We start from the raw sequence: 12709 nt of genomic DNA on the forward strand, positions 1-12709 counted from the left end.
TTTCCCGAACTCTGCATCTCTGGGAAATGCCATTTTACACACAGTTGGCTAGACAGTGAATTCAACCGGTTAAGTTTTCGGTTGTGATTCATTCATTGTGACGTCCACAGTGAGTCTGATAAAATAGTTACTACAACTGAAAATACACCCATATTGTTATAAGAAAGGGTATATCCCAAAACGATGAGACTTTTTCTTCTTTTTGTTTGACCCCACAACATAAATAGACACCAATATTCATTCGTGAAACAAAAGCATTATCTTAAATGAAGATGTTTAGTCAAATTTACCGTTAATTCATCAACATTATGTGAAATTGTATTTGAATCAGATAATCTCTATACCTACATTATTGTATACTACATATTATCTTAGTATCTTGTGATAGATACCTTAAGAGTGTAAACCGTACAGCTAAACAACATTATCACTGTCCACTAGAATGGTATGACAGGAAGTATCATTTTGGTGGCCAAGTGGTTAAGGTGTCCCGACACTTCATCACTAGCCTTCCACCACTGGTTTGCGAGTTCGAAACCTACGCGGGGCAGTTGCCAGGTACTGACCGTAGGCCGGTGGTTTTTCTCCGGGTGCTCCGTCTCTCTTCCACCTGCAAACCTGGCATGTCCTTAAATGTCCCTGTCTGTTAATAGGACGTTAAACAAAATAAACCAAGGTTGATATAACATCATCAAGGCTAAAAATAAACAATATGTTGACAGAATTACCTCCCTTTTATACAGTGTATACCTACAACGACAATAACATACATTTACAGATGTGTACTGAGTATATATGAGACAACTAAACAATTGTGTCACTACTTACTTTTCTGTCATCTTGATTATCTTACTTGGGGTATGTGGATTCTCTCATATTTGAATGAAGTTACGGTGATAAGTCTTCATTCCTCGCCACGGTTCAAATCAGGTCTCTATCGGATACCTGTACGTGTGTAGCCTTCTAACGTATGCGGCGCTACAATCCATGATTTAAAAACCAATAATCAATACTTATTTCGACCAGGTAGAAAGTTATTTCTAGGTATGAGTATAAGACGATTCTGTTTAGGTATGAAATGTTTGTCCCATTAGTGCTGGGGTTATTTTAACTATCTAGGCAGTCTGTACCTATTGTTACATTACCAATACTGACGAACTTACGAATGAACTAAAGCAAATTCTCCCTATCAAACAGTCTCGAATAATGAGAGGCTGGATACTGATCCTCTATATTCATTCATACACAATTGCATATGTGTTTCTCCGTGACCCTTGACATACGATCACGTGGTCATTACATGTAGAAGAACCCATTACAACCGTTGAGAAATATATTCGATTAAGGTTACACATGGATAAGCTAACAAAATATTTCTCGTACACCGATACATTTCTATGTCATACACACATACTCCGTGCCACCTCGTTATTTATCAGTATAAATTGTACACGCCTGGTATTTAAATAAATCATGTTCAAACTTATTCATTTTTGAGCCCATGTTAACTGCTATTGTATGCTCATTATATGTTCATGATATGCAAGTTACGTGGTATAGCAAAGGTCGAATGAAATAAAAATCCGAAATCGTTTACGCGTAAATGAATAATTTACAAGGAAGATGAATATTTCTTAGTGTGCAGATTCTATTGCCGATAGTGAAAAAAAAGACATTACTTTATTGCTTTTTTTACTGTCGCTATATTTCAAGACACATTCGCCATCGTTGGTATCAGCCATAACAATCATCGTTTATGATTGTAAGAGCAAGTAAATAACATTGTTCGAATTATTTTGATAATTATTAATTTTCAATTGTTTGTATGCAGAATGTAGCTGATTGGTTGAGTCAAAATACGACCATTGATGTTACGTATTGATTTATTCAAAAGGATCCCTTATCAAATAAATTAAAATGTAACAAAACGCGCTTTAAATTTGAAGTACAGTTTCAGAAATTAATCATCAGCATTGGTGTCAATATGTTTTGGTTTCTTAGAGGTATTTTTTTTTGTAAAAACATGAAATAATAGCGGATATTTTGACCTTGTGTCGCTGTACGTAGAATCTTAATTAATACTCATAATTATAACCTAATAGCTGCGTCGACACCGTCAATATCAAACTTGTATACTCGGGAAAGTGCACCATTAAATTAAACATTAATACCCGTGTTCAGAGATAAGCTTTTTACCCGATTTGCAAATAATCAATTACCATGGTAATGCTTTAATATCCTCAATTATATAGTTAAAATCGAATTATCTCTGTCTCTTCTTCAGGAATATAAAGTCTTAAGGGGATACGACACAGTAAGAAAATAATGAACCAAATTTCATTAAAAAAATGACATCAGTGATATCAATGTCACCATATTCTATGCTGCAAAAAGTACCATGCTTTTCTGTTACTGATTATCTTGATATCAAGACGTTTTGGAGAGATTTTTTTTTTTTTTTTTTTTTTCAAAAAAGCGATTATCTCAAAATAAGGATGAAATTATTATCGTCTTCTCTTTTTTATCGCATAAAGAGGAGTGAATCACCTTGATATTTCATCCCGTAATTCTGTCGTTTTCCTGATTTCACAGACCAACATAACTCCCGACTACATTAGCAATATGTATCAGAGCTCACATGGAGAATACCTCTGATACAGAACAAAAAGCATCATTTATTTCCCATTCAATTTACATGGACCTTACTTAATAGACTTAAGGTAAATCTAATATCTAATATAATAACAATTATTCAAATTAGATGTTATAAGTATTGTTCGAGTATATTTCAACGAAATTTGATAACAACACTACTTAGCTGAATATACATATTCCACTAAACATGAAACTATCAAAGAAGTGTTCGTGGTTTTAACCGGAACTGTAGAAATATATACTATTGCGTCACTAGTCTTATACTATTGTGCTGTTACTACAGTTTTTTTCGCATTTCAGGCGTGTACGTTTTAGAACAACTGCACTAATTTATGCAGACATATCGAAATCACAAATGTTGTATCTTCATACTCACAAATCTTATTTTGGTTATTTAGCATTCAAAATATGTATATAAGTAATTGATTAATCTTCGGAAATGTAGAAAATACAACTTATCACTTACCTCGGCAACTAACTAAACAGCCCTACCTCTCTGAATTATAAATCAATTTCGGTTTCGTGTTTGTATACTCAGTTTTAATGATGTTACAACACAAATAAATGACGTTGCAGTTTTACTACACAGTAGTATAAATTAAATTATGTCCTTTACTGAAAAAGCAAGAATCAAACAAAATTATTTCTCCAACATAATTTTGCATATGATTGAATGGATTTTTGCGGTAAAGGAAAAGACACCAACGTTGTATTGTCCATTGATGTCGTAATTAACGTGTAAATCTAAGGGTGTGTTCCGTTTCCCACAGGTGACTGTGCATTGTACGTTGTGTGTTTATCACTGTGGAGTATTTCTCGCGAATAATCTATTAATATTTTAATGCATTCTCCGTATTACTTCCTAAAGAATTTCGTCGCAGAACCTGACCAACCAATCGCAGATCCCGGATTCTTCTTCCGGTAAACTGCCTTCGCTAAGGACATAAATAACTCGCTGACACCCTTATCGTTGGCAGCACTAACCTCTCTAAACTCATATCCCTTTTCATCAGCAAGTTTCTGAAAAATGATAACAGCAAAAATATCTATAGATTTCGTTCACTTTCATCATAATTAATAACAAAATTAAAATCGTATAATCGGCTATATTTCATGATATAAAAGATTCAAAGGATTTTAAATAGCCAGAAGATGTTGCTTTCATACTGGAATTAAACTAAATGTTTTTATTTTGGATATTCTGTAATACAGAAGATTGTGACATTCAGAAAATAATGATAAATATGTTCATTAACTTTGTACCTTTGCTTCCTCAAATGTAACTTGTCGGTCGTCCTCCATTTCAATTTTATTTCCAACAACAAATTTGACTACTTCCGGATTTTCAACATCAGGGTTTATATGATTTGTTAGGTTTTTAAATGAACTCTGAAATAGAAAAGAAAAAATCAAAATCAATACGTTGATAGAAATACGTCATGTATGACATAACCGTGAAGCTGGAGGATTAAAAAAGATCATTCATATGATTTTTTTTTCTGTTTTCGTCAGTATGCATTCTATTTTCGTCATGCAAGGAAATCAAAAAACATATTTAGTATTGGCGATTGAATTCTCTAACACCGTTGTAAACTTTATAAACTTGCAAATACATAAAACTTGCAAAAGAGTAAACTGCATCAGGACACATTAATTTTCTAGGGACCAGAAGAGAAATCGTGCAGATCTAGAGATGAATGCTTTACCGATGAAGTGACGTCATACACGATGCAGATCGCTGATGATCCTCTGACATAAGCTTTTGTTATGTTTCTAAATCTTTCTTGTCCCGCTGTATCCCACTAGATAAAAAAGGAAATAATACAAGAATTACGCGTAAGTATGTGTCTCTAATGTCCTGTTTTGTCAGTATTTTAAGTTTTAAGGAAAACTTCCTACTTTTTTCAAACCTAACGCCCCTACCAATAATCTCCATGATTGTATGGAATTATCAGTAAATATTGATGCATTGCAAAAATAATATGTTGCCAAGACTCTAAATCTCAAGCTTCACCTATCAAATATGTTATTTTAACACAAAAAGCACTCTTTCTGGAACCTAAGAAAAATACTCTATCTTATAGAACTTATTCCAATTTGATCGTAAACTAATTTTAATGTAATTTGGGATGCTTTATTGATTTCTAAACTTATTCGAGTTTAACCCAAGAATACAACACACAAATAAACTTGATCTACATGTATGTGGTGTGCTTTGGTTGGGAAAAAATCGATACTTTTTCTGGCTGAGCTTAAAAAACACCACTTTTAATGTCCAGATTTTCATCATCACCCATCTCCAGTCACTCTAACATACAATCTGGATGATATTCTGTAAATGAAAGTAATTATTTAACTGCCATTTCACAAAATAGATTAAGTAGCCATTCTAAGTACGCACCATGTGGCTAATACAGTAATACAGTAGACACTGGAATGTTAGATGATATCGACAAAAGATTTCATCTATACTTACGACTTGGAGCTTCACTCTCACACCGTTTGGCAAAGATATCGTCTTGATTTTCTGTAGAATATATTATAACTGACATGTAGCATATATATCAAAATATATTAAAGAATCACACAGACTTTTTACTTTCATTTTTTAGGCCTTTTGTACTAGCTAGTACTAATGTATAATTCAGATATATTGTTAAATCGCACAATTGTGCTTATAATGAATAAAATCTTATCTCGCGATAATCCAGGCGATACGTCACGTGGTATTTTAGGTAGGTATTTTGGGGTGATTCCGTTTTGTCATGTAAGTGATCCTACACTAAATATTTTATCACGGCGAAAATAAACAATTATATAGATGTAGGAATCTACTATGTCTGTGGACAGTGATAAACCCGATGACTATGACGTAAAACCGGATTGACGAAATCAGTTTTTGGTAGATATAAATGAGAAACTATTCAATAACTCTTGCATGCAATGTAGATTTGATCTGCTGTGGTTTGTGGGGATAATATCATTAGTAATTAAACTTCAGAAGAAAAATGGGACGAAAGGGAGGTCCGCTTCCAAGAGATCCTTTATATATCCTTGTATTTACTTAACTCAGAAGAAAACATTATGTACATTATGTACCGAGTAGGTTAATATCTTGTAAAAATGTTACATTGCTGTATTCGAATAAAAGACATGTAATACATTGAAAGGTTTAAAAGAAAATTAGAAACTTGTATGATTATATACTTACGAAGTCTATTCCAATTGTTGTAACATACGTTTCCGAGAATGAATCATTCTACAATGAACACATTAAAGTTAAAGTTTAAAAATATTCTATTGATACATTTTATTTTCATTAATTTTACAACAAATTAGAAGGAAATGAAACACTGAAATACACGCAATGAGACATGAGCAATGGAATGACTGTAAATGACAGTCATCTGTGAACTTTTCAAATAGAGGAATGTTTGAATTGAACGTTCAACAATTGTGAGGAGATATATTTTCTACAGCTATAAACATTTAATTGTTGAAAGTGTATACTTAGCATACACTTACCGCAAATCGTAGTAATAGGCATGTTTTTCCAACTCCTGCATCTCCAATTAATAAGATTTTACACACAAAAGGCTTCTCAGTGGATTCAACCGGGTGAGTTTTCTGCTGTGGTTCTTTTATTTTGATGGCCTCAGTGAGTCTAATGAAATATGTATTACAATTGAAAATACTCCCGTATTGTTATTAGAAAGGGTAGCCATAAAACAATAAGGCTCTTTGTTGTTGACGAATTCAAGATAGATGGAAATATTTATTCCATATTTAAGGAGAATGTTTTTGTTTCAAGTATGAATGTTGATATCTTCAGGTTGCTTGTTAAAACAAAAAGCCTTATTGTTTTATGGGCACCCTTTATAATTAGATGCTGTCTACACCTATATACATACTGTCTCACAATGTTCTAAGGAATGTCTTTAGCTGTAAAGGTATAGAAACTAGATAATGTATGACCATGGCACTTGTCTTATGTACATGAATATCGTTAATTAGATGTATTCATTCTCACTGTTCAATAAGACACTATGACAGGAAATATCATTTTGAATGGCATGACGTCATCAACCTTACATATCTATGATTGTTCGATATTTCATTATAAACTACATGAATATCGTTGAATGGGATGTATTCATTCTCAGTGTTCAATAAGATACTATGACAGGAAATATCATTTTGAATGTCATGACGTCATCAAACCTACATATCTACGATTGTTCGATATTTAATTATAAAATAAACGTGGTCAGATTTACCTCCCTTCTGTACACTATATACATGTCCTAAAATGAATATACATGAGGACATATGTACTAAAACAAGAGTATATGTGATACAACCAAAACAATTGTGAGAATACTTACTCTTCTGTCATCTTGATTATCTTAGTTAGGGTACGTCAATTCTCTCCTATGTATGAATTATATTACGGTGAAATGTCTTCATTCCTCGCCACGGTTCACATCAGGTCTATATCGGGTACATGTACGTGTGTAGTCTTCTGACGTACTCTGCGCTACAAACCATGATTTAAAAACCAATAATCAATACTATTATCGACCAGGTAAGCAACTCAGGTAAATCACCACACGTTCAGTGGACACGGTAAGTGTTTCTTGGTATGACACGATTAGGTGTAGTATAAGCTGTTTGTCAAAGTGGTGTCGGAGCCCTGTTAACAATCTAGTCAATGTGAACCGCTTGTAAAATAGACAATACTGACGAACTAACGAATGAGCAAACTTCTCCCCGTGAAGGCTAGTCTCAGTTAATGACAGGTTTGATACTGATCTAATATATTCATTCACATACTCATTGTTTGTTTCTCCGTGACCTTTGACATACGATCACGTGGTCACTAGCAGAGCCATTCACAACCGTTGGGTACTATATATTCTATAGGATTACACACGGGTATGTATATTTCTCGTACACCCGACACCCTCGCAATGTCATCGCACATACTATGGACCTTATACATGTAGTTATTTAGCAATGTGAATTCTGCTTGCTTGGTATTTAAAATAAATCATGTTCAAACGCATTTTGTAGATAATATTTAACATAATCATGCGAATTTAAAATGCTACTGCAGTTTCTGCTACACCAGTTTGTTTGTTTGTTTTCATGTCGTGCTCATTACATACGGATTAGCAAATACTAACATATAAAACGGTTCACAGTTGTCCCTGTTCCAATAGACATCATTTCTGGTATGTTTTTCTGCTTCTTCACGGTGTCGATTTTGTAAAATCTAATACAATTCACATTATGACGTTTCGTTTTTTTTTTTTTTTTTTTTTTTGTTATTTTCGTTTAATTCTATTATTGATGAAACGGAATTTTGAGATCCCTTAAACAACTACGGATAGCGTATTCACGAAAGAAAGGAAGAAAGATATTCTAGTGTACAGATTACATTCCCTATAGTGACAGAAGCCAAAAACAAAATAGTAACCAGAATAAGGCAATTACCTATCGTATCTTTAATACCGACATAAACATCGCTTTTGATTGTAGAGAGGGCACGTTAATCAATACAGGACTTAAATACACCGATGGACAATTTACTACACATCAACCATTACAATAGACAGTTATACATAATACCTATACATGGCATACTTCACATCATCTTAGACGAGATTGCTAATTGAAGCTACATATCTATTGTTAAATAATCCCGTAGGCCACTAATCTTACATAACATGTCTGGTAAATACATGGTTACGTACTCTAACTTAATAGCTGACACAGTGACACGGTCTGTCTAATAACTGGGCTAACAAATTTAATTAAATGCTATTTTTGAAATCATAAATAAAGCCATTGTTCGGCAAATTCGTTCCTTTGTAATAATTGATGGCAAATTAGAATATAATTTCAGCATCAAGAGAATTATTTTTTTTTACTAAAACATGAAGTTATAGATATTGGCCTATAGTTCAAAACATCATTAGATGACCCACTTCCTTTGTATATAGCATTTATGTTTGATTGTTTCCAACTATATGGCAGTACTCCTGTTTCTAGGGTTTTGTTGAAAAGAATTCTAAGAGGTAAAATAAGAGAGTTACTCGGCTTTTTTTTTTTTTTTTTTTTTTACAATTTTAGGAACAATACCATCAGGGCCAGGTTGTTTATTTATATTGCTAATTTGGTCCATTACATATTGCTCAGTGATGTGAATATTAGTTAAGGAGTGGGGAGAATATATTATGGTTGTGCTGTCTAGGGCAACTCAAGATCAGGTGATGATGTTGAAATATTTGTCAAGTGATTGTTGAGGAGCTAGCTGCTTTGTCAATAGGGTGATAGATAAGTTGATCATCAGATTCAAGAGGAGGAACTTTGCTATCTTCCACCACTTTTCTGAAGGAACTGTGTTTTCATTTAGAGTTTTCAAGATTTTTAATATAATTCCCTTTTGCTTCACGAATTAAGTCGATCGTTTCATTCCTTAAAAATCTAAATCTCTCCCAAAAGTGGGGGTTATTTGTTAGTTTTGCTTTTTTATGGATTCTATTACGTTGTCTCATTTTCAGTCTAATAATTTTATTCGTCGAAGGCTTATCATTTGGACGTATGGTTATAACTTTTGAAGGAATGAAAGTATTGACTTGCTTAGTAATTGAATCAAGTATAAATGAGTTGAATGTGTTAGAGTCTTGATTTGATGAAATGTTCAACCAATCAATATTGAGGAGAGCATTATTTATACTGTCAAAGTCAGCCTCATCATATTTTAGTATAGTTTTTCTATGGCTTACTTGTTTGAATAAAGTAAAAGAAATTTGAGCATGGACTGGAGAGTGGTCACTGCAGAATGGTGGAGATACGCGAGTGTTTTTAATTCGGTTCAGATTACTAGTAAAGATTACATCAATGGATGTGGCACTACCGGGCGTTATTCTTGTAGGTTCACTAATAAGGCTGGATAAGTTATGTTTTATAAGTAGTCTTGACAAGTGATCGTTTAATGGAATATTCAACATGTCTATATAATATCACCAGTTAGTATAACATCCAATGAAGTATCAGTAGCTCTAGTTAATGAGTCATCTAATTTGACCCAGTAATCAACATTATTATCAGGTCTATAAATACAACCAAAAAGAAATGTATGAATATCTACACGAACCTCAAGCCAGAGTAATTCAATATCATCTCTCTCCAATTCCAATCTTCTTTTTATAACTGGTATGCTTCTGATCAACTGTCAAAAGTATTGATACCCATCGGGCCGAAAGCTTTCTCATTGCAAGATCCCCGGTCAGAATGGAGTGTACTCTTTCCTGTGAAATGCCAACTCTATTGGCTATATATCTTTCTGTGACTAGTCTGCCAGTCAAAATAATAGCATGAACTTTATTGGCCATTTCGGAGGTTGCAACATTGACAGGCCTTCCAGGACGGAGGCCATTCTCAAGGCTCTATTGGCCGCGCTTAAAATCCGTCACCCACGTTTTCACTGTCATCTTTTCCCTAGTGTTGCTACCAGCTACCACGGATCCAGTTATTCCTCTCGCAGATAAAATGTCCCTTACGTTGCGGGTAAAGTCTTAAAGTTACAAAAAAAAAAAAAATTAATAAATAGATAAATAAAAACAGATTCAGTTTAGCCTTAATATAAGCATGCCTCCACACTTTCAACAGTTTGAACATCAAAACATATCTTCGAAAGTGCATACAAATTCTAAAAATATGGTTGATTGGAGAGCTTTAACCTCTCCCACGAGATGTGGACACTTGGTTTCCGCCGCATGTCTTCCTTGTGAAACAATATTAAGAACCACTCTTCGTTTTCATAAATCGTGTGTGATGTTGCGGAAGTATGTCATTAACTAAAGTGATTTGCTTATATTACTCTCTGTGCACGGATATCCATTTTTTGCTCTTCTGAACTGACTTTGGATTTCATACTTGAAATAATCGGCAAATACAAGAATACAAGAGCATGTTGTTTCCATTTGGTGAAGTTTACATAATCGCTGTTACCGTTAAACTGAGCTTTTACGTCACACTATTATTGACAAAAGTTAATCATTAGGACCATGTGTAAAATATTTTCATTTTAAAATAAACTGAGAGTCAAAATAGCTTCGCGTCTGACCGTACTGCCATTGGAATGTGGAAGTGGTCAATTTATTTAAAGCAATGGCAATACAGTTAAATAGTCACATGATCACTCTTATGGGCTTATTTTGCGAATTCCTTTGTTAATTTCCTATGGTATACATATATGTTAACATGATTTAGACGTATGTAAAATAGCCTGATCAATGCTTAATCAAACGTGTATGACATTTCCTAAATGCCCCCGGAAATAATTATAAATATGCGTTTTTAAGTCACCTGTCTAAAAGGACCAGGTTACCCTAAAGAAGTCGTCCTTCGTACGTTGTAGTTGCAAAGTTCGTAAACGTTAAATTTCAAAAAACTCCTTAATACCTCATTTTTACCATTGGTATGAAAGTTGGATTGAACCCTACACCTCCATAACATTCAAAATCTGAATGCAGACCTGCCAACCTTTCAAATTCAAAAATAGTAATTTGGCCCATTTTTGAGCAAAAAAAGAGTAATTCTTAACAATTCTTGCCAAATCTATTGCATCAAAAAGAGTAATTTGCTACTATTTCGAAAGAAAAAAGAGTAACGACCACCACAAAATAGTAAAGATTACTATAAAATAGTAGTAGTTGGCAGGTCTGTGAATGTTGTATGTCGTATGTCAAATCTGAATGGTGTATGTCGTATGTCTAGCCGCTGAACATTCAAAAGTTCCCTCGTTGGCTAGTGAAAACACACGATATGATTTTTTTGAATGTCGTATGTTGAGCCGCTGAACATTCAAAATTTGAATGTCGTATGATGAGAGGCTGAACATTCAAAATCTGAATGCCGTATGTTGAGCGGCTGAACATTCAAAATCTGAATATCGTATGCCGTATGTTGAGCCGCTGAACATTCAAAAGTTCCCTCGGTGGACAGTGAAAACACATATGAATTTTTTGAATGTTGAATGTTGAATGTCGTATGTTGAGCTAATTTCACAGAGACTATAATTCATGTAAGCTAAAATTGCGATCATTACACATTTTGTCAAAATAGTATTGGTGCACTCAAATCTGTTCAAATTCGGCAATGCGCTGAAATTTGAGTGCGACAAAATTATTAGATATACAGCACGTCAACTAGAGCGGTTGATATTAAGATCTACCTGAGAAGTAGCTTCAGCTTTAAAATGTACTGACGATCAAATAATCTTAACAGAAACCAGGAAGTCCGACCTTTAAAATGTATATCGTTTGTAAATCTAGCCTAATTATAGGCACGTTCGGCGTATTTACCTTTGCCTGACAATTTCAAAGCAGTATGTTAATTTGAAAATTGTTCTTGTTTCTGCTCCATATTATTAGTATTTTACAAGAGTCAGTGTCACTTGGTACCCGACGAACGCGGCTTGTTCTACCCTGTGGTGTCCAACACAGGGGCTTGGCACGATTTTCCAAATGATGGTCCATATATATATATGTATTATAGACACTATAATACATATATACATATATATATATATATATATATATGGACCATCATTTGGAAAATCGTGCCAAGCCCCTGTGGTGTCCAAGGTTATATTAATGAATGATATGGCGTGACGTTACTAGTAAGTCGCTCTGGTAAATGGAATACATATTTCTACATAACCGAACAGGCTTGTACGGAATGTCTCATTTTTGGTTTCCGAAGATGATTTGAAAATGAAATAATACAAGAAAACGGTCACCTGAGTTTTGATAATTATATTTTGGTATATCAAATTCCCATGACATTGAATTTGAGGTCAATGTCGTTCACCCCAGAATGCTACAGACCAAATATAAGGTTTCCAAGTGTGTTGCATATTTCAGCCTGGTGGCCTTGAATGATTCTGTTTGTGCCATGGAGTTTTTTTTGTTATGCAAAGTTATCTGCTGTTTTGAACAGGTCTTGGTTATTTTCTCGCATAATTTGCATTTGGTAGTAACAT

General features: G+C 33.9%; 1 protein-coding gene across 2 annotated transcripts; it reads right to left on the reverse strand.

Moving 5' to 3' along the window:
- Positions 1–262: 262 nt before the first annotated feature.
- On the reverse strand, positions 263–7476 carry LOC117323733 (GTP-binding protein ypt2-like). 2 transcript variants are annotated; one of them, XR_004531816.1, is made up of 8 exons: positions 7041–7476; positions 6181–6319; positions 5867–5914; positions 5132–5182; positions 4362–4457; positions 3919–4044; positions 829–3675; positions 263–643 (listed from the first exon to the last, which is right to left on the reverse strand). XR_004531816.1 is itself a non-coding variant. In XM_033879157.1 (7 exons), the coding sequence occupies exons 1-7, from the start codon at positions 7049–7051 to the stop codon at positions 3511–3513; spliced, it is 636 nt and encodes a 211-aa protein (XP_033735048.1). In that variant the 5' UTR covers positions 7052–7476; the 3' UTR covers positions 263–3510. The 2 variants fall into 2 exon arrangements, 1 of the variants encoding a protein (XP_033735048.1); XM_033879157.1 differs by having other exon boundaries at positions 263–3675.
- Positions 7477–12709: the final 5233 nt, after the last annotated feature.

The sequence above is a fragment of the Pecten maximus genome, chromosome 3, assembly GCF_902652985.1.
Source record: "Pecten maximus chromosome 3, xPecMax1.1, whole genome shotgun sequence".
NCBI lineage: Eukaryota > Metazoa > Mollusca > Bivalvia > Pectinida > Pectinidae > Pecten > Pecten maximus.

Bases quoted from the DNA above. Each gene is read 5' to 3' on its own strand.
- LOC117323733 (XM_033879157.1), bottom strand. The intron at 5,915-6,180 runs GTAAGTGTATGC...TGTTCATTGTAG, and splicing joins GCCTATTACTACGATTTGCG to AATGATTCATTCTCGGAAAC. The intron at 3,676-3,918 runs GTACAAAGTTAA...ATCATTTTTCAG, and splicing joins TTACATTTGAGGAAGCAAAG to AAACTTGCTGATGAAAAGGG.